This window comes from Zootoca vivipara, chromosome 9 (genome assembly GCF_963506605.1).
Source record: "Zootoca vivipara chromosome 9, rZooViv1.1, whole genome shotgun sequence".
Taxonomy (NCBI): Eukaryota; Metazoa; Chordata; class Lepidosauria; order Squamata; family Lacertidae; genus Zootoca; species Zootoca vivipara.
In genome coordinates, this window is record NC_083284.1 from 39267418 (window position 1) to 39291043 (window position 23626).

The following is a 23626-nucleotide window of genomic DNA, read 5'->3' on the forward strand; positions in this document are numbered from 1 at the left end:
GACATACCATATGCAATTGAGTCTGCTGAACTGTAAACTTGGTTTACACAATAAATATTCCTCAACTGAAAGGATTTTTGATTGCTACTGTGTTTGGATATCATAATGAACCTTGGTTTATCAGGATGGGAACAGGCTACATTGAACACATGTTTCCTGTTAAACAGCTGTGAGGAAGAGGTATGATTACCATGGAAGACAAAATTTTGTGATGTGATGAAGAAATGCAAAGTCTTGTGGCACCTTTAAAGTGAACATATGTATAATTGATTTTTATTTTTTGGTCAATCCATTTGATCAGCCACATGATGAAGTAGACTGTACTCCAGTAGTCCATGAAACTTTACTACATAATAAATTTGTTAATCTCCAGAAGTGCCATACAACTCTTATTTTTGGTCTGTTGCAGCAAATGCAACAGACCTTTTCTGGAAACTGTGAAGGGAGGCTGTAATCCACATTATATTTAGTTTCAAAATAACTGGGAATCTGGTGTAGGGAAGGGAATTCTCTGTTTTTATTCTGGCTCTGAATACAGCGGTACCTCGGTTTACAAACACAATTGGTTCTGGAAGTCTGTACTTAACCTGAAGCGAACTTAACCTGAAGCGAACTTTCCCATTGAAAGTAATGAAAAGTGGATTAAGCCGTTCCAGATGGTCTGTGGAGTACTTAAACTGAAGCGTACTTAACCTGAAGTGAACCTTCCCATTGAAAGTAATGGAAAGTGGATTCATCTGTTCCAGACGGGTCCGCGGAGTACTCAACCTGAAGCGTACTTAACCCGAGGTATGAGTGTAATTGGTTCCGGAAGTCTGTACTTAACCTGAAACGTACTTAACCTGAAGCGAACTTTTCCTTTGAAAGTAATGGAAAGTGGATTATTCCGTTCCAGACAGGTCCGCGGAGTACTTAAACTGAAAATACTCAAACCGAGGCATTCTTAAACCGAGGTATGACTGTAAGTGAAAACACTCTTCCCCTCTTGTTAAAACAACCCCACTCAGTAGAACACCTATTGAGAAGAAAACCTTTTCTCTCATTGTATTCTTGCTCACCCTGGCACTTGTTAAATTACCTGCCTCTTTCCTTCTCCAAATATTTCTGGTTGCACTTAGCTCATATGAGAATCTATTATAGTATAAAAGAACACCATTTCCCTGAATAGATGAACTGTATACTCTCAGAACTTCCATCTAGTCGGAACTGAGCTTATTTATTGGTCTTCATCCAACTCATTACTGATTCCAGGCACTGGTTCAGCACATTCACGTTAATCTGACAAAGAGAAAAAGAGCTGGGTGCCATCAGTAAATTGATAAAATCTTTCCCCAAATTTCAGAATGACACCCCAGCAATATCTTAGATGTTAAAGAGCACGCAGGACAATGCAGAATCCTGTGGAAATCGATAGCGCCATCAGTAGTTCCAGTATCAGCTGCAGAAATGGTCCTCTAAGATGAGAGCAGAACTCCCATCAGGCCCAGCAAGCATGGCCACATCTGGCAGGCCAAAGGTTCCCCATACTTGTATTAGAGAGACATCTGGAATTAGTTGCAGTACAGTTTTATTATCTAACCAAACGGCTGGGCAATTTTGCTGCGAAAAGTTTTGGGTTTTTTTGGGTGGGTGGGGGATTATTAGCATGATGAGGCAGTTAATATTTACTTCCCAGCAGTTGCAAAGGTCATTTGGTTTGTTCATAATGTCAAGCACATTTCTGAAATCAGCATAATTTGTCTTAATTTCCATACTTGTTAAGCAGCACAGTAATTAAGGTGGACCACTTCCAAGGTGGTTTACCAAGGACTATATATGGCGCAGGAGTCCTAAGATGTATCACTTGGGTAGCAAAACACATCCCTCACCCATTCCCATTAATTGCTCTGAAATGCAAAGAACCAGATAACACTGCTAGCACCGTGTGCCAAATAACAACCGAAATTGCAAATAAATAAATAAATAAAAACAAAAATATTGTTTTGTCTGTCTGTTGAGTCCAAGAATCTATCTCTTGTTAGTCTGTTGCAGCACCTTTGATTAATGCATTTATTGTTGTATGACCATGTGTGTGGTCAGTTTCATGGGCTATGAAGCTGATTTATTTAATAACAGTTTGTGATAAACGATGACACAACAAGCACAGATCTTGTGAAATGAAACACTGGCTATTTCTCCCGGCTGTGTGGGAGGAGAATAAAGAGCAGGGGAGCACACTAACCCAAGGCTTGGCTCAGGCTCATTATAACTAGTGCGAAATCATGGTTTCAAATTATGTGTGAATGTGACCAGGATGGTGGTATGCTGTCATTTATCTGACCAAAATGATGCTTTGATTACATGTAGGAACTTCTCTTTATTTTCATGGCATTTTACCATTGGTACAAACCACAGTGTGGGGACCCTGTGCTCTTTCACACCCTGTAATTTCACACAGCTTGTTCTTATTAACAACAGCAACCCCAAAAGGGTCATGTTTCTGAATGAATTGCTGTTTTTGTCAGTAATCTTTTTAAAAGGCCCTCAACCTTGCATATGTATTCAGCTTTTGTCGTTAGTATTGCTTAGTTACCAAGGATAATATAGGAAAAGGCATGATGTATTTTCACGTGTACCAAATATAGCTTTAATTCGCTTTTGTGTTCTTCCAATTAGTACGGTAGCTCCCACAGAAGCCCATTCTAGTTATAAACATCCTTCACCATACTGTACTTCCCTCCCCCCGAGGGGAGGAATGATAACCTTTCCCACAACATACTCCTGGCTATGGTGTGCTGCAAAGAGCACAGAATCAAGAAATGATCACTTTGGCAGAAACATGGGTTAATCTAGTAAAACAATAAAGTACGTAAGAATAATCTTTCTAGATCAAACCAAAGGCCTGCCTATCTAGTTCAGTATCCTGTATCCCATAGCGTCCAACAAGATGTCTATAGGAAGCCCACTAGCAAGAGATGACTGCAATATCCCTCTTCTGTTATTTTCTGCCAGGGATATGTAATGCTATAAAGAAGTGAGAAGATGCCGACTTGTGTTGCAAGAGATCCAGGGCCATGTGTATAATCTCACATTATTCCCAGTACATATTTTAAAATCTAAGTTGTTTTATGTTGCTATTAAATCCCATGTTTGTTCTTTATGAATTTTGGTTTTGGTTTTTTTGCAGGTCAAAGATGCTATCCAGACTTGACACTTGTGATGCAGTGATCAGCAACAGAAGAGAGCAAAGGAAATTGAATATGGCCTCATAGAATTGAACTTTGGAGCGTTTATGATGTCCACAGGTGCAAGTGGCAGGAAAAACCATCAGGCTGTGAGCCTCGAAGGAGTTGACCCAGAAACCTGCATGATAGTGTTTAAAACTCACTGGGCACAGGTAAAGTAGCTCAGGGAAGCTTTTATTCTATTGGTTTTTAAAGTTGGTTGCAGTGGTAAGAATCCATTCCAAAACAACAACAAAAACAAGAAACAACAAAAGGATTGGGGGTTGGTTTTAACTGCCAATACACAGCATGCAGTCTGTTCCCAACACCCAAGTGCATTTTCTGTTCTTGTTATGGAAAATGGTAGAATCTTGCTACTCCATTATTTAGTTAACATCACATGTAATAATAAAGTGGCATAGCTCTGTTTGATGGGTAGGCTAGAGAAGGAGCTAGAAGATTTAGATTTTATGAAAGGAGATAAAATTTAGAATATAACTTTGAATTCTCGTGCTTTGACGGTCCAGTGGATTTTAAAGATAAGGCTCAATTATATATTAGCATTGGATGCAAACCTGCACATGGTTAGGCTCTTAAATCCTATTGAAGCAGGCTTTGTGCAGGTGTGCAGACTAAGGAGATGCATTTTACAGCAGCAGGCAATTATCTATTTTAATCCAGTATTGTTCACACTGACAGACGTGTCTACAGTCAAGTTGCCTTCCTCAGTCTGTCACCTGAGGTCCTTCCATTGTAATGTTGGGATTGACCTAACACACCCTCTTAGCGTTTATACAAGCAAACGATGCCACTTAATCATGGCTTCAGCTACTCAGTTCTCCCAGAAGTTGAATTAGCAAAAGACATTGTCAGTACTGAATTTGGTATTTGAAACTTGGTTGGCCAGCACTCTCAATTTTAATATATTTACTTACAAGAATTGTGACCAGTGGTAGCTTGCTACATAATGTTATGAGGCAATTAAAGAACCATTGGGGTTGAAGACCAGAATATAAATATGTTAAATAAATATTTTTTTAACAAACCCATTCGATGAACTGTTTAAATGTGCTTTCATAAATTAATTCCTATTGCTAATTTATAAGTTGTTTGCTACTTGATTAAATTATTAATCTCTGCAATCCATTCTGAGGTCCATTTTGAGAGGCACTTCGCTGCATTTGTTCAATAGATGTTTTTACATTGGGAGCTTAAAGCACTGATTCAGTCTAGCAACTTTGAAGAGTGAGTTTAGTGAAAAATAGGATTTGAGTTAAAAGGTTAGTTAAGAACCTCTTCACTCTGATAACGAGAATGTTGTTTCACGTTTCTCTAGGTGGTGAAAATATTAGAGAAGCATGACCCTTTGAAAAATATTCAGGCAAAATATGGGGCAATTCCTCCTGATGAGGCCAGCACTGTGCAGAATTACGTAGAACACATGCTCTTCCTGTTAATCGAAGAACAAGCAAAAGACGCTGCCATGGGACCTATCCTGGAGTTTGTTGTTACCGAGAATATAATGGAGAAACTCTTCCTTTGGAGTCTCAGGAGGGAGTTCACTGATGAGATGAAAATCGAACAGTTGAAGATGTATGAAATGCTTGTCACTCAGTCCCACCAGCCCTTGCTGCATCACAAGCCCATCTTGAAACCTTTGATGATGTTGCTGAGTTCTTGCTCAGGAACTACTACACCAGCCGTGGAAGCTGAGCTGGTGGTTCTTCTCAACCAGCTGTGCTCAATCCTAGCCAAAGATCCATCTATTTTAGAACTCTTTTTCCATACCAGTGAGGACCAAGGAGCTGCAAACTTCCTAATTTTCTCTCTCTTGATTCCTTTTATCCATCGAGAAGGGACTGTGGGCCAACAGGCTCGTGATGCACTGCTTTTTATAATGTCACTTTCTGCAGAAAACAATGTTGTTGCTAACCATATAGTAGAAAACACTTACTTCTGTCCGGTAAGTTGCTTGTTCTGACCCTACCCTCTAAAAAGAAACCCAACCCACCTCTCAACTTGATACTTTCCCCACCAACAAAGCAGAACTGAATTTATTTGGTACATTTTGTTACGGTTTTGCAGAAGTGGGAAGTGGTGGCATCAGGGGGATATAGCTTTCTGAACCAGTCTGTATTTAATTGTGGTCATTTCTATACTATAATTTGCTCCTCAACAGAAAACGTATCAGGAGCAAAATGAACAAATTAGGGACTAAATACATGCAATTTAGTGGGGATAATATCAAAGTATCAAAGTATGATATTTAGGTGGCCATTTGGGTCTAATTAACGTTGGTATTAGTATACCAACGTTAACATGGTATTATAATGTGCCATTTGAAGATCAGTTTTTTGAATAAAACATTTGCATTAGGTATTAAAGCTGTAAAGTGTTGAAATTTTCAAAAAATCTCTCCAGTTATGCTTCAGTTATGCTAGCTACATTTTGTTTTTTAAACAAATCAAACTATTTCCCTCCAACTTAATCTTACTGAACTCACAGTAGCCAAGAATTAGGTGTTTTCATTTTGCTCCACCACGTACCTATCACAATGACACACATGCCAACTTGCATAAGTTCCTATGAGTTTGTGGAAGGTGATTCCCAAAGGGAAGCAGCCTGCTTCCTTTTTATTCTTTCAAGTCAGAAACTAGCAGCGTTCAAACCAAGCTAACTTCACACTTACTGCTTCTACTCCCTGCCTCCATTCAGTTCCTGCTATCCTTTGACCTGCTGCCTCATCATTTATTTATTATATGCGTATCTGGCTTTTTCAGACAAATACTTTGAAAGTGGTTCATATCAGTAAAAAAGAAAATTAGTCCGGGAAAGGAGCTAGAGAAGGGCGAGGACTTTGATAACGCTGGAATGAAGTGATGAATTGTGTGTCTGGTTTCCAGTGGTGGCCAGATTAGACTGATAACTCTGGAACAAAGTGTTGAACTGAAGATGATCCAGTGATGATTGTACTGATCTACCTTTGCAGTTGATAACAGTTGGTGCAACTGCCTGATGCAGCTTGTTCCCGAGTGTTGTTAGGTTGGGCTAAGTTAGTTGAAAATAGTTCCTACTGCAACCCAGGGGTACCAACTTGAATGAAATATTGGGAGGCCCCAGGCCCCACCCCACATAATCGATCGCAAGATGTGGCACATGCACACCGTCTGAATGGCAATGCCCATCAACTTTGGGGGGTCCCGGCCCCTTCAAATATTTTACAGGGGTGGGGCAAAGGGACCTTGTCCCCTAGGTGTTGGCTCCTATGCTGCAACCAGTGGGGCAAATTGGTAAGGACTTGATTTGCTTTCCGTTTCAACTAACTATGTCTGAATCCAAACCTTCCCTCATACTTTTTGTACCAGCCCACCCATAAGGCAGGGTGAGGCCATTGCCTCAGGTGGCAGAAGCCCCACTGCCTCCATGAACAGCAGGGAAACACCACTACTATTGGCGCCAATCTGGCAGAGAATACAATATCTCATGTGATTTTGGGCAAGACCTTGTCCAAATCAGCCTGATTTTTCCAAAAATTGCTGTCAATGACAGCGGCACTTCTCTGTCATTGGCACTGGCAGAGCAGGTAGGAGGTGGCAGGAGGAAGGTAAGGTGAGACTTCCCATTTCACATCAAGTGGCGAGACGAGACGTGGGTCCCTTTATTCCATGCCAACTGACACAAAGGTCCAAATATCTGAGAACACTTTTCTTTCTCCCCCACTGACCTAGTATACAAAGAAATGAAATTGGATAGGCTCAAAATAAGTTGCATAGTTAAGGAAAGTTTTAGTCTAAAAATTAACACATTCGTAGCCTCAGCCCTTTTTGACATCATTTTAAAGATCCTCCTGGAAGAGTGTGTGTCGAGAGTGACAACATGGGTCACAGCATGTAAACAATTGAATGACACATTGTGAAACAACTTTCTGCCCTGTTTCTAATGAATCTCTTTACATGTACCGTATATCAAGATTTCAGTTGTACTTGCAAGCACTGAGTAACATGTCTCTAGCATAGACTTTTTCTTGTTGACTTCATTTAAATTGATACATCTAAAGAGTACTCATTTTTTAAAATTGTCCCCAAGGTAGATACCCTTATTAGATCCATGCTGTAACTTCCATAATTACATTTGCCAATTAATTTTTAGAATGACTTTTTACTCTGAAGATTAAAGCAAGCTGTATTAACCTTCAAACAGCTGGGCGTCTTGAGTGACAAAACACATTCCTAATTAGAATGATTGTCTTAGTGTGTAAAAGGTAGCTAGCCCAAGTCTATAATAAAATATCAGAGTCCGCTCCTGAGGGCTGCTCACTTTTTAAAGACCCATAATGTGTTGGTCTTGTGAGTTTGATCTTTGCAGTTTGGGGAGTTCTATACTGCCTTCGCGAAAAATCAGAATGATGCCGCAGGGATCTGGTTAGCATCCATCGTTCACTCAGGCAAAAAATACAGAATGATTAAAGGATTTCTTTCACTGTTATTTTCCCGTGAATGTAATAAAATAATCTAAATTCTGATTCAATTAAAAGAAAGCTAGGCGTGATATTGTACTGAATGTCAAAATCCCTCCTCTGTAATTAAAATAATGATAGCTAGAGTGCAGAAGCAAGCATTCAACCGTAGGCCATTCCAGAATGTGTGCCCTTATGCAAACTTCAACTACAGTAGTTGAAAAAGCAAGTCAGCCCTACTAATGCTATGGACTTCTTAGCAACCCCCTGTGTGCAGGGACACCCATGAGCAGGTCTAGAATACTGTGGATTGCAGCCATCCTGCAACACTATATTAAATATCTGATGGATGAGCTGTGTAGAGCTGACATCATGCAAGAAACAGAGGATAAGCAGAGTGGAAGGTCAAAATTGCTGCATGGGCAAGGTGGGGGTTACCTTAACTTTTGAAGCATTTTCCTAACTGGGAACTGCATGAGTAGGGAAGAGAAAAGCAATGTATCTAATTGACAAAAAAGAAAGAGGTGGATTAAATTTACCGGATTTCAAATTATATCATGATGCGGCTGCCCTATTTTGGCTAAAAGAATGGATTGAGTTAAAAGATAGTGAAGTTCTGGACCTTGAAGGTGCTGGACTGGGGTTTGGTTGGCACTGGCACTTGTCAAGAGAAAAATTAAATGTACACAATGCCTTGTGGAATAATATTATTAGGAAATCAATCTACAGAACATGGATAAAATACAGGGGGATATTGGAGCCGAGGACACCGTGGTGGATATCACCTAAAGAAATAATATCAGTTAAAAAAATAAATATGGAAAGTAATTGGCCAACATATAATGAATTATTAGAAAAGGTAGATGGGAATTTAAAATTAAAAGATTATAATGAAATTAGAAAATACTGCAATGTGTGGTTACAATATTTTGAAATTAATGAAAGATTTAAAAAAGATAAGATAATTGGCTTCGAAAAAGAGATGTCTAAATTTGGTAAAATAATATTGGAAGGGGGAAATAAATTTATAAAAAATTTGTATGAATTGATTCTGGAATGGGAAACCAAAGATGAATTAACAAAAGATGTAATGGTCAAATGGGCACAAGATGTGAGTAAACCAATAATGTATGAAAATTGGGAAAAATTATGGACAAGGGATATCAAAATGATAACTAGTTATGATTTAAAGGAAAATATCTACAAAATGCAATTTAGGTGGTATCTAACCCCGGTGCGCCTGGCAAAGATATACAAGGGAAATGATAAGTCTTGCTGGAGATGCAAGGAAGAAACTGGAACATTTATACATGTCTGGTGGTGGTGTAAAAAAATAAGAAATTTTTGGGATGAAATATATAAGGAGTTAAAAAAGATAACCAAAACATCATTCAAGAAAGATCCGGAAATATTTCTTTTGAGTATGTTAAGTGACGAAATTAAGGCTGAAAACAGATGTGTGGTAATGTATAGCACCATAGCCGCCAGAGTCCTAATCGCACAAAATTGGAAAAGTGATAAAATTCCAAACATAAAAGATTGGCTATTGAAAGTAGTGGGATATAAGAATCTGGCTATTAAAAATGGGATTTCCAAAGGATTGGGTAGAGAAAAAGCGGGCAAGAATTGGGAATCCTTCGAGTTTTATATGAAAAATAAGGTTGAATAAGCGAATCTTGTGGCAGAGGTAGGAAAGGCAAGGAAATCAGAGAGAAGGGGAAAAAAAATCAAATCGAGTATGCACCAGAAGAAAGAAAGATAATCAACATATAGGAATGACTGGAAGTCATCAGGGGGAGAGGGCAGGGGGAGGGCAGTTAGTGGTTAGCCTTTTAACACTAATGGTCAAAATGAATTAGATTAAAATTTGGGAAAATAAGGGGCCAAGTATGGATGACCCTCGGAAAGAATGATTTGTCTATTCTTATTTGATCCCATTATAAGCTTTTATGTTCTGTTTGACGATTAAGGTTTTTTTTATGTCAGTTTTTCTATTTTTGTTATGTTATAATTATGATTTAGAGATATTATAATATTATTATATATTATAATATTATTCTGTTTAAGTTATTGTTTTTGTTAAGTTTTGTCTTTTTCTATTTTCTTAACTTCTTTTTCTTTATGTTAATGTTATATGTGTAAATAATTATTATTAATAAAGTGTATTTTTAAACAAAAAAAAAGTAAAAAAAGAAAAAGAAAAGCAATGTATCATACTTGGGGAAGAATTTTTGTTTGTTCTACTTTTACTTGTTCCTTTTGAAATAACTTAAAGGTTATTTTGAAATAACTTAAAGTTGACAACGGTCAATAATACCACTACTGACAAATGGTAGCACTAGCTATGTTGGGGAATAAAATTGTTGTGTATTTATTGGATTGTCTACATGACTAACGTGCAACCCAACCATGCAGAATTGTGGCTATAGTTAGTCTTTCTAAAATATTAGTCTGATAGACTATAGCTTCTTTTCACCCTACAGTTCTATTAATTGTAGCTTGGGTGATGGAATAAGTAGCGAGTAAAGAACATAATAGATGCAGAGAAACACACATTGGCAGTCTTTTTATGCCTGTCAATCAAAAAAATAATAATGTTTCAACTTGGTGCCTCTAGAAAATCAGGCTTATCACCCCAGGTACTCAAAATGATTTACAAGTAGAATAGCTTTAACTGGCTCTTGTAAAACTAAAGTTGCATGACTGGTAATATTTATTCTTTCCATGTCTCTGCATTGATTGTTGGAGTAAGGCTAAGAACTTACACCCACCACTTCCCATTAATAACTACAATTTTTTAAAAACATCAACAACACAAAATTCCTTTTATGACTTCTGCTTAGACTGGGTATTTACATTCAAAGAAAAACCTGTAATGTTCCACCTACCAGTAGTATTCTTTTAGTAAGTCTTGCTTGTGTTGGTCCAAGGGTCAATTGCATTCATAGTAATATAGAGTGACATCTATAAACATACAATAATGGTTAGTGTACTGAGCATGGATTTTGTATGTCCATTCCAGAAGTAGCACTGTTCTCTAGGCAGAAGGTGGTGGTAAGGATGTGAGAACAAATCACATAAACTCTTCTGTGAGTACGTTGTTTTCATTGACACCTACAGTATATATTTTAGAAACAGATGAAAAATACAAATTGTGGAAGAAAGCACACCTTCCGTTTTTGCGTTAAAGCAACCATATATCACGTAAGCTGAGCTGTTACAAAAACCTAGAGCAGCAAATTCTGCTATACAAACACAAAGGCAGGTGTGGGGAACCTTTGGCCCTCCAGATGTTGAACTATAATGCTTGTTACCATTGGCCTTGCTTACTGGTGATTGTAATTCAGCAGAATCCAGTCAAAGGTTTCCCATACCTGATCTATTGGCTAACCTACATCTTACTCATCAAATATGTTTCGTGCATCTACACATGTGCTTACACTGGAAGTGTGAATCTTACACTTTTCAAACATTCAAGCTTGCAACAGATGCAGAGAAGGGAGCCACTATTTTATTTCAGTGTCCTGTGTCTACTGTGTGTTGCCCACATGTCGTTGATAGTTTACATACATGTGTCTCCTTTTTATGTTTAGTGCTCTCAACAACTAGTTCTGTTTGTTTACTTAATTTGTTTGTCTATATTCCAAGAAATCTCAGTTCTGTCTTAATGAAAAGCTTATCAATGATGCAAACACTGTGTTTAAATAGTTGCTTTCTCTCCCCCTCCCTTTATGTCCTTCAATTCAGGTGCTAGCCACAGGCTTAAGTGGCCTATACTCGTCTTTGCCTACAAAGTTGGAAGACAAAGGAGAAGAATGGCACTGTCTGCTGAAAGATGACTGGCTTCTTTCTCCAGCTCTTGTCCAATTCATGAACTCCCTTGAGTTCTGCAATGCTGTAATACAGGTACTGGACTCAAGGAGAGAGCCTGCTTATGAAACTAACCTTTTAAAATATGTGGATGATGCCCATTTGTCCTCTTCCATTTGTTGAGGATTTTTAATCCCATGTCCTCTGCTAACAAAAGGCGAGCAAAAAGCAATTTTTGCTGATTCCTTTTCTGCCCTGCATCCCTCTCCTTCCTTTTCAAAATCTCCTCCAGAGAGATAGGGGACAGTGGGGAAGGTAGCATGGGAGGGAGAAGGAGAAATGGGTGCAAATAGTTTTCATTCCCTTCTATTACCAGAGGTCTTGATGAGATCAAGTGCTTTTGGATGAACAGAAGGCGTTCTGTCCACATTAAGGGCACAGTTGAATCAAACCCTATGCTGTGAATATTTACAGTTCATATATTTAATTATTCGGTCTTGATTTCAAGAGAGAGCAAGTTTCTTGCAAGTATAGGCAAGTATTAATAATTGTGATTTACATAACAAATATTCCTCATAAATCAGATACATATTTCTCTTTATTAACATTGCCCTCTTCCCAAAGATGGTTGACTGAACACCCTTTATTGATTCTAAAATCAAAGATTTATTTTTCAGACAGAACATTGTGGTTGTCTGGGCTAATTATTCTAGTTTATGATCAGGTTCTCATAACAGTAAAATGCATGCACACAAATGCACCCCAATAGCTGTGAAAGCCATTTTCATTGTGGTTGAGCTGATCAGGAGGTTAAGTATGTTTCACGAATCTAAATTAAATTCTGTTTGGTCTTCTCATGTTCTTTGTTCTTGATTATTTCTTAATTAGATTTTCACTCTTTTGAGTCTTTGTTCTTCTCCAGTCTAATGATAAAATCACATTTTATATCTCTTTGATGCTGCACTTAGGATTCTTATTGCGGCAAGGCTGTTCAGTATCTATAGCTTTATGTGAGTTATGCAACTTTGCTGAGTTTCATTAGTGAAAATACAGGATGGAAGTGTTTGTATATGCCATGTAGAAAAATTCCTGTTTTTTATTCTCTTTACAAAAGTGATGCATGTAGGGGGAAAGCACCCTCATTTTGTCTTAATGTCTTTGTCTTTCTTTCTTTTTTGACTTCCAGATTCAGAAAGCTGTCTCTTTTATAGCAAACCTTTATTATGAAGTTGACCAAATGTATTGTATTATAAAAAGGCCTTTGAAAAAGTGTATTTGCCAGAGATGTCGCCAGGTGCCTCAACACCGTCCGTTTCTGTGTTTCTCTAACTACCTGAAATATACTCGGAGTCAAGAGTGAATTTCATGCTCTTTATTCAGCTCATAGTCATCAAGGAGGAGAAGAGAAGACGAATGGCTCTTTTCCCCAAACCATCTGCTTATATACATTATTTACACAATGGGCCTTGCGTGATTGGCTACTTCAGGGCTACACCTGTGGGCCAATTATATTATGGATTGACTTCTGCCTGCAGCCTGATTGGCTGCTCCTACAGGCCAATCAGGTAGCAGATTCACTTCTGCCAGCCGCCTGATTGGCTGCTCCAGCAGGCCAATCAGGTTGCGGATTCACTTCCACCTGGAGTTGGATTGGGTAGCTCCCGCTGATTCTGAATCCTATTGTTCTAGGATTCAGCTCAGTACATAACACCCCTCCCCTCTAAGTTCCAGTCCTGCCCGGGAAGTTGCATTCGTAGTCCCCAAGGTCTGCTGGCCGCCTCCGTGTGCGTTGTGGCCTGGGGTGTTCCTTGGTCAGGGGTTCTGGTTCTGGCTCGTGTTCCGAGGCTGCTGGCTGTGCCAGGGCTGTCTGGTCTGGCGCCACTGAACCACTAGGTTGTAGCTCTGGTTCCGGTGTCCTTCCAGCCTCGGGGCGCCCCTCTGTGCCTACTGCTTCTGCTTCCCCTGCCCACCCCTCTCGCTCTACAGGCCTCACTGCCCTGCTGTCCCCTTGGGGCCCCTCTGTCCCGCTCTCCTCCCGGGTTCCTCCTGGGAATCGTCGTCGTAGCTGGTCGCAGTGGCGGCGCCAACATTGCCCCCCTTCCGTTAGTACCTCGTACGACACGGGACCGGTCACCTTGGTGACTGTGGCGGGTACCCATGCTGGGCCTGCCCCAAAATTCTTTGCATACACTGGGTCCTGGGCCACAAATGTCCGGGGGTTCCTGCCTTTCCCCACCACTACCTCATCCTGAGCTCTGTCGGGGTGAAGTCGGTCCAGTCTAGTTGCAAGGCGCCGGCCCATTAGTAATTCAGCTGGGCTCCGGCCCGTCGTTGTGCTTGGGGTGCTGTGCTGTGCTAGAAGAAATGCGGCAAGGCGGTATTCCCAGTCCCCTTGTGTCATGCGGCGGAGGCTGTCCTTGGTGGTCCGCACCATGCGCTCCGCTTGGCCATTGGTGGCAGGGTGGAATGGTGCTGAGCGGATGTGGCGGATGGCGTTCTGCGCTGTGAAGGTCTGGAACTCCTCTGACGTGAATGCGGTTCCATTGTCCGAGACGAGGGTGTCAGGGAGCCCGTGGGTCGCAAACAGCTTACGTAGTACCCGGATGGCTGCCGCCGTAGAAGTGGATGGTACCAGTGCGACCTCCAGCCATTTGGTGTAGGAATCCACCACTATGAAGAATGTTTTTCCCTGGAAGGGGCCAGCGAAGTCCACGTGCAAGCGTGACCATGGATGTCGGGCGGACTCCCAGGGCTGGACTGGGGCCCTTGGGGGATCCGGGCGGGATTCTTGGCAGGTCTGGCAGTGTTGGACCCAGGCCTCTATCTCTCTGTCAATCCCCGGCCACCACACATAACTCCTGGCAAGGGCCTTCATCCTCACTACCCCTGGGTGTGTCTCGTGTAGGGCTGTGAGGACCCTTTTGCGGAGGGGCTGGGGAACAACAACCCTGCTTCCCCATAACAGGCACCCCTTGTGGGCCGACAGTTCATGTTTGCGGTTTGTGTAGCCAGCGAATTCTGGCCCGGGGCTGCTGCTGGGCCATCCTCGCCACACCCAGTCCAGGACCCGGGAGATGACCCTATCTTTTGTGGAATGGTGCGCAACTTCTTGTGCCTGAATGGGTCGGTCGGGAAGCAGCTCCAGGGTCATAACCTCTTGCGCAGGCGCTGGGTCGGGGCCTGTTTCTGGTAGTGGTAGCCTGCTGAGGGCGTCTGCGTGGCCCATCGCCTTCCCAGGGCGGTGGATTAGTGCATACTGGTAGCCGGCAAGGAAAATTGACCACCTGAGGACACGTGGAGACAACACTTGGGGGGTCTGCTTCTCAGGGGCAAACAGGCCAAGCAACGGCTTGTGGTCAGTCACTATGGTAAAGGGCCGCCCGTACAAGAAATCATGGAATTTTTTTACGCCCTTCACGATTGCCAGACCCTCCTTGTCAATCTGCGAGTAGTTTCGTTCGGCTGCAGCAAGCGTCTGGGAGAAGTATGCCACCGGCACCTCTCTTCCATCCGGGAGTTGGTGTCCCAGGACAGCGCCGATGCCATAGGGAGAGGCGTCGCATGCCAGCACCACTGGCAGCCTCTCGTCGAAGTGTGCTAAGACCGAGTTCGAGACGAGCAAGTCCTTGACTGCCTGGAATGCGGCCCTTTGTCGCTGGCCCCACACCCAAGGGGCCCTTTTATCTAGGAGTCTGTGTAGGGGCTCCGCTACCGCTGCCTTATGGGGAAGGAAGGCATGGTAAAAGTTCAATAGTCCCAAGAATGACTGAAGTTCGGGCTTGCTCTTGGGCGCTGGGGCCTCACAAATGGCCCGTACCTTGTCACCGGTTGGATGGACCCCTTCTGCGTCCACCTTAAATCCCAGAAAGTCCACCTGCGGCACTCCCAGTAAACACTTTTCCCGCTTCACCTTGAGGCCCGCCGTCTGGAAACGGTGCAGGACGGAGCGGAGGCGGTCCTCAAATTCCTCTGGTGTGGGCCCGGCGATCAGTACATCATCGAAGAAGGGGGTGACGCCAGGAATCCCTTTAAGGAGAGAGTCCATTAGATTCTGGAATATGCCTGGTGCCACGCTAACGCCAAATTGCAGCCGCTTAACTCTGAATGCCCCTCTGTGCGTCACAATCGTCTGAGCCTCTGCTGTGGCTTCGTCCACAGGCAACTGTTGATACGCTTGGGCCAAGTCCAGTTTGCCAAAGATTTTTGACCCAGCCAGGGTGGCGAGGACATGGCTGACCACTGGCACTGGGTATGCATGGGCCGTGAGAGCCTTGTTTATGGTGCATTTGTAGTCTGCACAGATGCGGACCGAACCGTTAGGCTTGACGGGTGTGACAATTGGAGTTTCCCAGGGGGCGTTGGGCACCGGCTCCAGCACTCCTTGCTCCACGAGCCGGTCCAATTCCTCGTCTATGCGGGGTTTCAGGGCGAACGGGACCCGGCGGGCCTTGTGCCTGATGGGTCGTACAGCGGGGTCCAGCTGTAGGGCAATGGGGGGTCCTGTATATCGTCCCAATGCCCCATCGAAAACCCCTGGAAACTCTTTGCATATGGCGTCCACGTCCACTTGTAAGCTAGTGCGGTTCACCCCGGTAACGGCTAGCCCCAGAGGTCCAAACCATGCCAGTCCCAGTAAGCTAACGTAGGGGCCCTTAACTACCAGCAAGTCCAATTGTTGCTTTCGCCCTCGATATTGCACCCTGAAGGTCCCCACCCCCATAGTAGGGACCTTACGTTTCTGGAAGTCCCGGAGGGTGAATGGGGCCGGCCTTAGTTTGGGACCCCCATTAGGGCACAGTTCCCTTAATGTTCGGGCCGAGATTATGGATAGAGTTGAACCCGTGTCCAGCTCCATGCGGCATGGGGCTCCCTCTATCTGTACCTCTATATAAATTTTCTCTGTGCTGGGATGGGGCAACTGGAATACCTGGTAGTCCGTGATCTCCGTCGAGTTGCCTTGGTGCATGGTGCTGTGTGACCTGGGGCTCCTGGGTCGGTCATCTGATGCTTGTCGACGGGTGAGTCGAGCCCGACACACCCGGGCGATGTGTCCCAATTTTCTGCACTGCCTGCACTCTGCGTTGCGGAAACGACAGGTCCTCCTCTCGTGGTTCTCCCCGCAGCTTGCACAGTTCCCTCCTTCTCGTCGAGGCTGCTGTGGTGTGTGTGCTGCTTGAGTGCGCCGCTGTACTCGGTGTACTTCCTCCCTGTCAGATTCGGATTCATCGGTGAGGTCTTCGTGGTAGACCCTCGGTTGGGATGGCGGGGCCGGTCGTGCCTCTTGCGTTGACCTCTCGGCGGCTTCGGTTGCCAGGGCTTCCTCCAGAGCAATCTGGAACGTGAGGTCTTTTTTGGCGTAGAGGCGTCGTTGCAACATCTCGTCCCTCAGGCCACCGACGAGGCGGTCACGAAGCATGTTCTCCAATTCTGAGAAGTTGCATAACCGGGCGGCTTGGCGGAGGGAGGTCACAAACCCAGTTATGGTTTCCCCCGGGGCTTGCCGCTTTGCGTAGAAGGCATTTCGGCAAGCTACCACCGAGGGCTGTGGTGAGAAGTGCTCCTTCAGCCGTTCCATTATTGTTTTGTAAGAGACGGTAGCGACATCTCTAGGTGCAAGGAGAGCCCGGGCGATTTCAAACGTCTCCTCTCCACAGACGCTGAAGAATGTCGCCCTCTTCATGGCATCGTTGGTGACTTCTTTCGCTTGCAGGAGGAAGTTGAAACGGGCGGCGTACCCTTCCCAGTCTCCTGATGCTGGTTTGAATGGCGAGAAGCTGCTGTCGGTTGCCATTCTGGGTTCCTTGGGTCCTGGAGCTGAAGCCTGGATGCACGGTGCGATGCAGCGGTGCAGCAGGTGGCGGTGCTGCGGTGCAGTGCGTGGTGGCGGTCAGCTCAGCAGGATCCCATCTTCGTCGCCAGTGAAATATACTCGGAGTCAAGAGTGAATTTCATGCTCTTTATTCAGCTCATAGTCATCAAGGAGGAGAAGAGAAGACGAATGGCTCTTTTCCCCAAACCATCTGCTTATATACATTATTTACACAATGGGCCTTGCGTGATTGGCTACTTCAGGGCTACACCTGTGGGCCAATTATATTATGGATTGACTTCTGCCTGCAGCCTGATTGGCTGCTCCTACAGGCCAATCAGGTAGCAGATTCACTTCTGCCAGCCGCCTGATTGGCTGCTCCAGCAGGCCAATCAGGTTGCGGATTCACTTCCACCTGGAGTTGGATTGGGTAGCTCCCGCTGATTCTGAATCCTATTGTTCTAGGATTCAGCTCAGTACATAACACTACCAAATAGTAGTTGCGGAAAAACTGGTTTGTTTGAACTATTGAAATAATGTTGTTATGTATTGAAAAGCTGAAACATGAATAATGGTCTTCCTGTTGCTTCACTATAATTTTGATAAATTTAATAGTAGCTTGGCCATTCTAAAATGACCTTAGTCGGCTGTAATGTACACTTGGGTGGCTATTAATCTATCATCTTGCACCATTAAATTGTATGACATAGGGATATGAGCCTTTTGATCTTTGCTTACATATGAATTAATTTCCCTTAAATATACCGCACAGTTCTACACACGCTTATATACACAAGTAAGCCTATCTTGAATTTAATAGGATTCTGTGCATAGGATATAAGCTATAGTTTGTCTCTTGATTTGTGTAAAGGTGGTTGGAGGACTTTATCAGAGGTTAATTATTATTACTATTTAATTTTTCTGTGAACTTCAGAAAAATATGTTAAATCATATCTTAAGTTTGATGCCTTTTTGATTGAAATCCCATGATCACTCTCCCCTTCACTTCTTTAGGTGGCACATCCTTTGATTCGGATGCAGCTTGTGGATTACATTTATAATGGGTTTCTGGTACCAGTTATGGCCCCAGCATTGCATAAGGTCAGTGTTTTTTGTATGGGTTTTTTTAAAAAATAAGCAGCCATTTTCAGAGTCTTAAGAATATTACGTGCGTGATGAAGATGGACCAATCTAAGCATAACTACTTTAGCCTAGTTTCTTTACTTGAACTACTCGTTAGACATCTGCTGATATAGCAGCAGAAGGTCACATCCCTTGAGTTGCTATTTGATCTATAATCAAATACAAAATGTTTGCCTGGCTGAAATCATAGTAATTCAGAGAAATATGGCAGGTAGTTCTGCTAGTGAAGTGAGTATATTTGAATAAAGGTAAAGGGACCCCTGACCATTAGGTCCGGTTGCGGACGACTCTGGGGTTGCGGCGCTCATCTCGCATTATTGGCCAAGGGAGCCGGCATACAGCTTCCAGATCATGTGGCCAGCATGACTAAGCTGCTTCTGGCAAACCAGAGCAGCACATGGAAATGCCGTTTACCTTCCCGCCAGAGTGGTACCTATTTATCTACTTGTACTTTGACGTGCTTTCGAACTGCTAGGTTGGCAGGAGCTGGGACCAAGCAACGGGAACTCACCCCATCGCGGGTATTCGAACCGCTGACCTTCTGATCTGCATGCCCTAGGCTCTGTGGTTTAACTCACAGCGCCACCTGCGTCCCAACTATTTGAATAGTTGACTTTAAATTGATTTGCTGATAAAATTCTCGAGGTCAAATGGTTGTTCACAGTGGCCAACCAGATTCCTATGGGAAACCAGTAAGCAGGACCTTAATAATAATAATAATAATAATAATAATAATAATAATAATAATAATTTATACCCCACCCATCTGGCTGGGCTTCCCCAGCCACAACAACACTCTATCTACTCTGCCTCTGACAGTTGATGTAGAACATAGCCACTGCAATTAGTAGTCACTTATGGTCCATTAAGTTCTAGTATGTCCCAGAGTTCTAGAATCCAATTCTTCTACCATGCACTTTTTTTTTTACACTTCTGTTATCTCTCCTTTTACTTGCCTTTCCTCTAAACTAAAAAGCACCCAAAGTTATAACTAGGGCTGAGCGACGTTGGGCTTTCAACATTGCAGTGTATCTCCAACCAAACATCGCGATTTGAGAAAAGCTCCATTGATGCCGGGTGAAACTGCTGCAGCTCTCATCGTGGGAGCTGAGGTGCTTTCACCCCAGTGCCTCGCGGGCTGTGGCCAATACAGCTGGTCTCAGCCTGCTGCTCAGCCAGGGGAGGCGGACAGGCCCCTGCCGCCAGTGGAGGCAGCCCCAAGTCCCCTGCAGTTCGCGCTGGAGCAGCAAGGACATTGGGGCTCCTTGCCAAGTTCCCCCTGCCTTCGCTGGCATGGGGGACGGACGAGCTACCTTGCCCACTTGCCACCCACTCCCTGAAGATGGACCAAGCGGCAGTAGCCAAGCGCATGGAACCTGTCAGGCTCCATGCATTTGACTGCTTTCTCCTTTGCCTGCGCAGGTGCGCAGTCTCTTTCTTCCGGTGAGGGGTCATTCACCCCAGGAGGAATGACACAGCCCACCCTCCCGGGCGTAGTCTGCAAGGCGTGGTGTGCAAAGGCACCCTTATCCTGCTGGAGACTTAATGCTCCCCAGCTGAGCAGCCTCAATCCCGCTCCTACTCGCATACAAGCAGGGGCGGGAATCTCCCAGCTGGGGAGGGGGAGCACTTTTACGGAGCCCCCATCCTGCCACTGTGAGGCGGGGGCGAGAGCTCTGTAAAACTGCTTGGCTGAGGCGAGGGCAGCAGTGTGCTCCTCAGCCCAAGCAGTTTAAAGAAGTGGAGGAAGGAACAAGCTGTATCGGCACCTCGCTGATTCAGCTTGATTCTCCCTCTGCCTGGGCAGAGTGTGATGGCGTTTCACCAGTGGTATATTTCTGGTGAAACTGCCACTGCTTGAGTGCCTCCAGCTCCCAGCTAGTTTATTTCTCCCTCAGGGCGCTGGAGGCAGAGGGACTCAAGAGTGGTGACGGTTTCACCAGCGATATACCGCTGAATGAACCTGTCATCACAATCTGCCCCCGCATACTGGTCCCGGATTATATATCGATATCACCCAGGCGTAATTGTAACCTTTCATCATAGAGGAGTTGCTCCGTCCCTTTGGTCATTTTGGTTGCCTTTTTGGGAAACGTCTCCAGTTCTGCAGTATCTTTTTTGAAGTCAGGTTACCAGAACCGTACACTAAGTATTCCAATCATGGTCACACCGTAGATTTGTATAGCAGCACTATGGCATTGACAGTTTTAGTTTCTTTCCCGTTTTAATGGTCCCTAGCATGGCATCCACCTTTTCCACAGCTTCCACACACTGGATCAATTTCTTTATCAAACTCTGTATTATGACCCCAAGGTCTCGTTCCTTGTCAGTCATGGCCAGTTCAGACCCCAAGAGAGTATCCATGAAATTAGGATCTCCCTTCGCAGGTATCACTTTACACTTTTGTCCATTGAATTGCTTTTGTCATTTTACTGCTCACTCACCCACTTTCACATTTGAATTCCTTAAGAACACTTGAGTGGATCTGGTGATTTATCAGAATTTGCTTTGCCCGTTTTTATTTTGTGAGGAAGCTTCTTGTTGTGACTATTTGCCTCAGTTCCTCATATCCCCTTCCTGTGGAATTTATTTTAGGGACAGGGACCTGCCCTATATCTTCACAGCTATTTTCTCTGCAGCATCGATCCATGACACCCTCCCATTTTTAACATGTTTTGGATGTGTTGCCTAAATGAATGTGATATATTCCAACTGCAATCCATCAATCTTTTCAAGTTATGCTTTGGCAAACTAGAAGGGGAGAACTTAACCTGGGGCCTGGCAGCACATCTGAAGCATGGACTGGTATTTCGGCAGCGCATTGTCGCATTGCTGCAGCATGAGCACTTCAGCTGTTTAAATGAGAGATTGCTGTGACAGTCTCATTAGCATTTGAAAGGCTCTCAGGTTCAGCCTGCCATGTAGATAATTAATAGAATTATTAATATTGCCGAAAAAGTGTCCTTATTTCCTTTGGATTTGTCAGTGTGTCCTGTCATCTTTACCTGTCAAGACTTTTGAGCTCCTAGTCTCATCACCATTTTGGCACAAAACAAGTACAAATACAATTAAATGTCTATGTATGTGTTTTTAAATGGTTTATGTACTTGCAGAGAAACAAAACTTTCCTTCTGGGTATGAGGAAAAATAAATAAATCCTAGGAGTGAATGTGATCCAGGCATTATCAGTACCTTCAAAGGACTTCCCTGCATCTGGATCAGAAATGCAGGGAGTTGAAATAGATGATCTTTGTGATCCCTCACAACTCTACAGTTCTATGATTCTGTGTGGTTTGAACTTCAGAACTACCCATTTATGTGGTTACCAGTAAGTTATACTAAAAAGAAAAAAGAAACATTTGAGCAGCAATTCTGGGAAGTACGTTTGAGCCCTTTTTTATTTTATATGGCCAGATGGTACAAATACCAACGCTTCTTCTAACTGAAGCTTTGGTAAATGAAGAAAGGAGGAAAAATAAACACTAAAGTCCAAAAGGCCAGTTTGTAATGAAACTTGTGATCATTTCATTACTGGTAAGACAAATTATGGATGAAGTCGCCAAAGGGTACAGTGTCCCCTGCGAATAAAATTTGCTATCTAGTAATTGATGTAGAATTTTAAAAGTGCCTTCTGTTTCCTTGTATTAACTATATTAACATCTGCAGAATGTCTTCAGTTAGAATTTCTGCCACTTCCAGAGATGAGCTACCACCAACCTCAGCAGTTCTTTTTCACTTCAGCATGGTGGTGGGGTTTTTTAAAGAAGTTTTTGATTTTTTGCTTTTGCCACACTGATTAATTCCAGCCAACATTTTCTGTTATAGGCGATCTTTTGGTGGGTTATTAGGTCTTTATACTATTTTTTTAGGGCACATACGGCAAGGTAGGCTTGCTGCCTGACAGAATTTTCGGATGTCGGGGCGGCTTTATAGACATTTTGCAGGGCTTTCAATGGCCTCAAAACAGGTGTGATCAAATCAGGGTTTGTTTGTTGTTATTGTTTAAATTGGCCTTTTCCCTGTGGTATTAAAAAGATGGTGTTATCCCAATGTATGCTGATCACATGTTAATTTTTAGCAATGTCATTTGCTGTATCTTTTTGAACATCTTGGACAGAGAAGGTTGGAATGTGCCATCTAGTGGATCTGAGGGGAAACTAAAAGAGGTGGCTGAAACCAAAATGCTCAATCAGATATAAATGAGTTAACTAAACATGCACCTGGATTCTTCACTTAATTGCTTTTTTTCATAAACTTGTTTAAATACTAAACAGGTGACGCTTGCACAATAATGACCTTTGCATTCAGGATAGTCAGTCTCTGGCTGACCCAGATAAGGAACACTTTTTCACTATTCTGGGACAACTCTTTTTTATGTTACCAAACGATTTGAAATCACCAAGTAATTTGTACTGACTTGATGGTGTTTTCTAGCTATATATCTCACCCACCTGATTTTTTTAAAATATAGAATGGATAAATTAGAAAAAAAGGAGATTTCAGATCTCACCCAATTTCTATCTCTAGCGCTCCCCCCTTCAATTTATTAAATTAAATGGAAGCATGTTATATTAGTATTCTAATCTGGTGAGGATGCACTGATTTTCAGAATACTGAATTTTGAACGACAGAGGCTGCTGTATAACTGTTAGGCCATAGTTTGTCCCATTTTTCTCTGGTACTCATTTTGCTGGTGGAGAAATATGGAGTCTCCATTCTCCTGAAATTCAGTCTACAAAATGCACTTCCAGTTTTTTTATTGTAATTACTTTATAGTTACTCCACCCAGGTCTCAGTGATACAGACCAGATCAGCCTCCTCATCCATCATCAGATCAGGGCTGAGAGTGGTCTTACTTAAGAGTCAGCCTGGCATTCAGCAACAGCAGCTGGAAACCAGAGGGCTGGCAGATAGGACAAACTTTGATTTTCTTTTGGAGCTTGCATGTGTTAAGTGACTTTTGAAGTGTGAACTCCTACTAGAGATATGGTGTGTGTGAACAGATCGGGACCATCAACTTCTGCTTCCGTGCGCTCTTCATCTCAGCATGCCCATACAGACTATGGAGGAAAAGGTGGAACCTAGTATGCTGTCTATACTGGAATATTTGTTCATCTAGCTCAGTATTATCCAATCTGACGGATGGTCCCTCTCTGGGGTCTCAGCAGACATCTTTCTTATCACCTACTAGCTGTTCCCTCTGAA

The 23626-nt window shown here is 43.2% G+C and overlaps 1 protein-coding gene across 2 annotated transcripts in view; it reads left to right on the forward strand.

Annotated features, from left to right (window-relative positions):
- The window catches only part of FHIP1A (FHF complex subunit HOOK interacting protein 1A), a 96396-nt gene that overhangs the window by 36040 nt on the left and 36730 nt on the right, over positions 1–23626 (forward strand). For both annotated transcript variants that reach the window (XR_009558141.1, XM_035114011.2), the window contains exons 2-5: positions 3167–3376; positions 4540–5166; positions 11407–11565; positions 18293–18379. Coding sequence is in view for 1 of the 2 variants with exons in the window: in XM_035114011.2 (XP_034969902.2) it covers positions 3272–3376; positions 4540–5166; positions 11407–11565; positions 18293–18379 (978 nt within the window). In the remaining variant the exon portion in view is untranslated. The remainder of the gene's footprint in view (positions 1–3166; positions 3377–4539; positions 5167–11406; positions 11566–18292; positions 18380–23626) is intronic.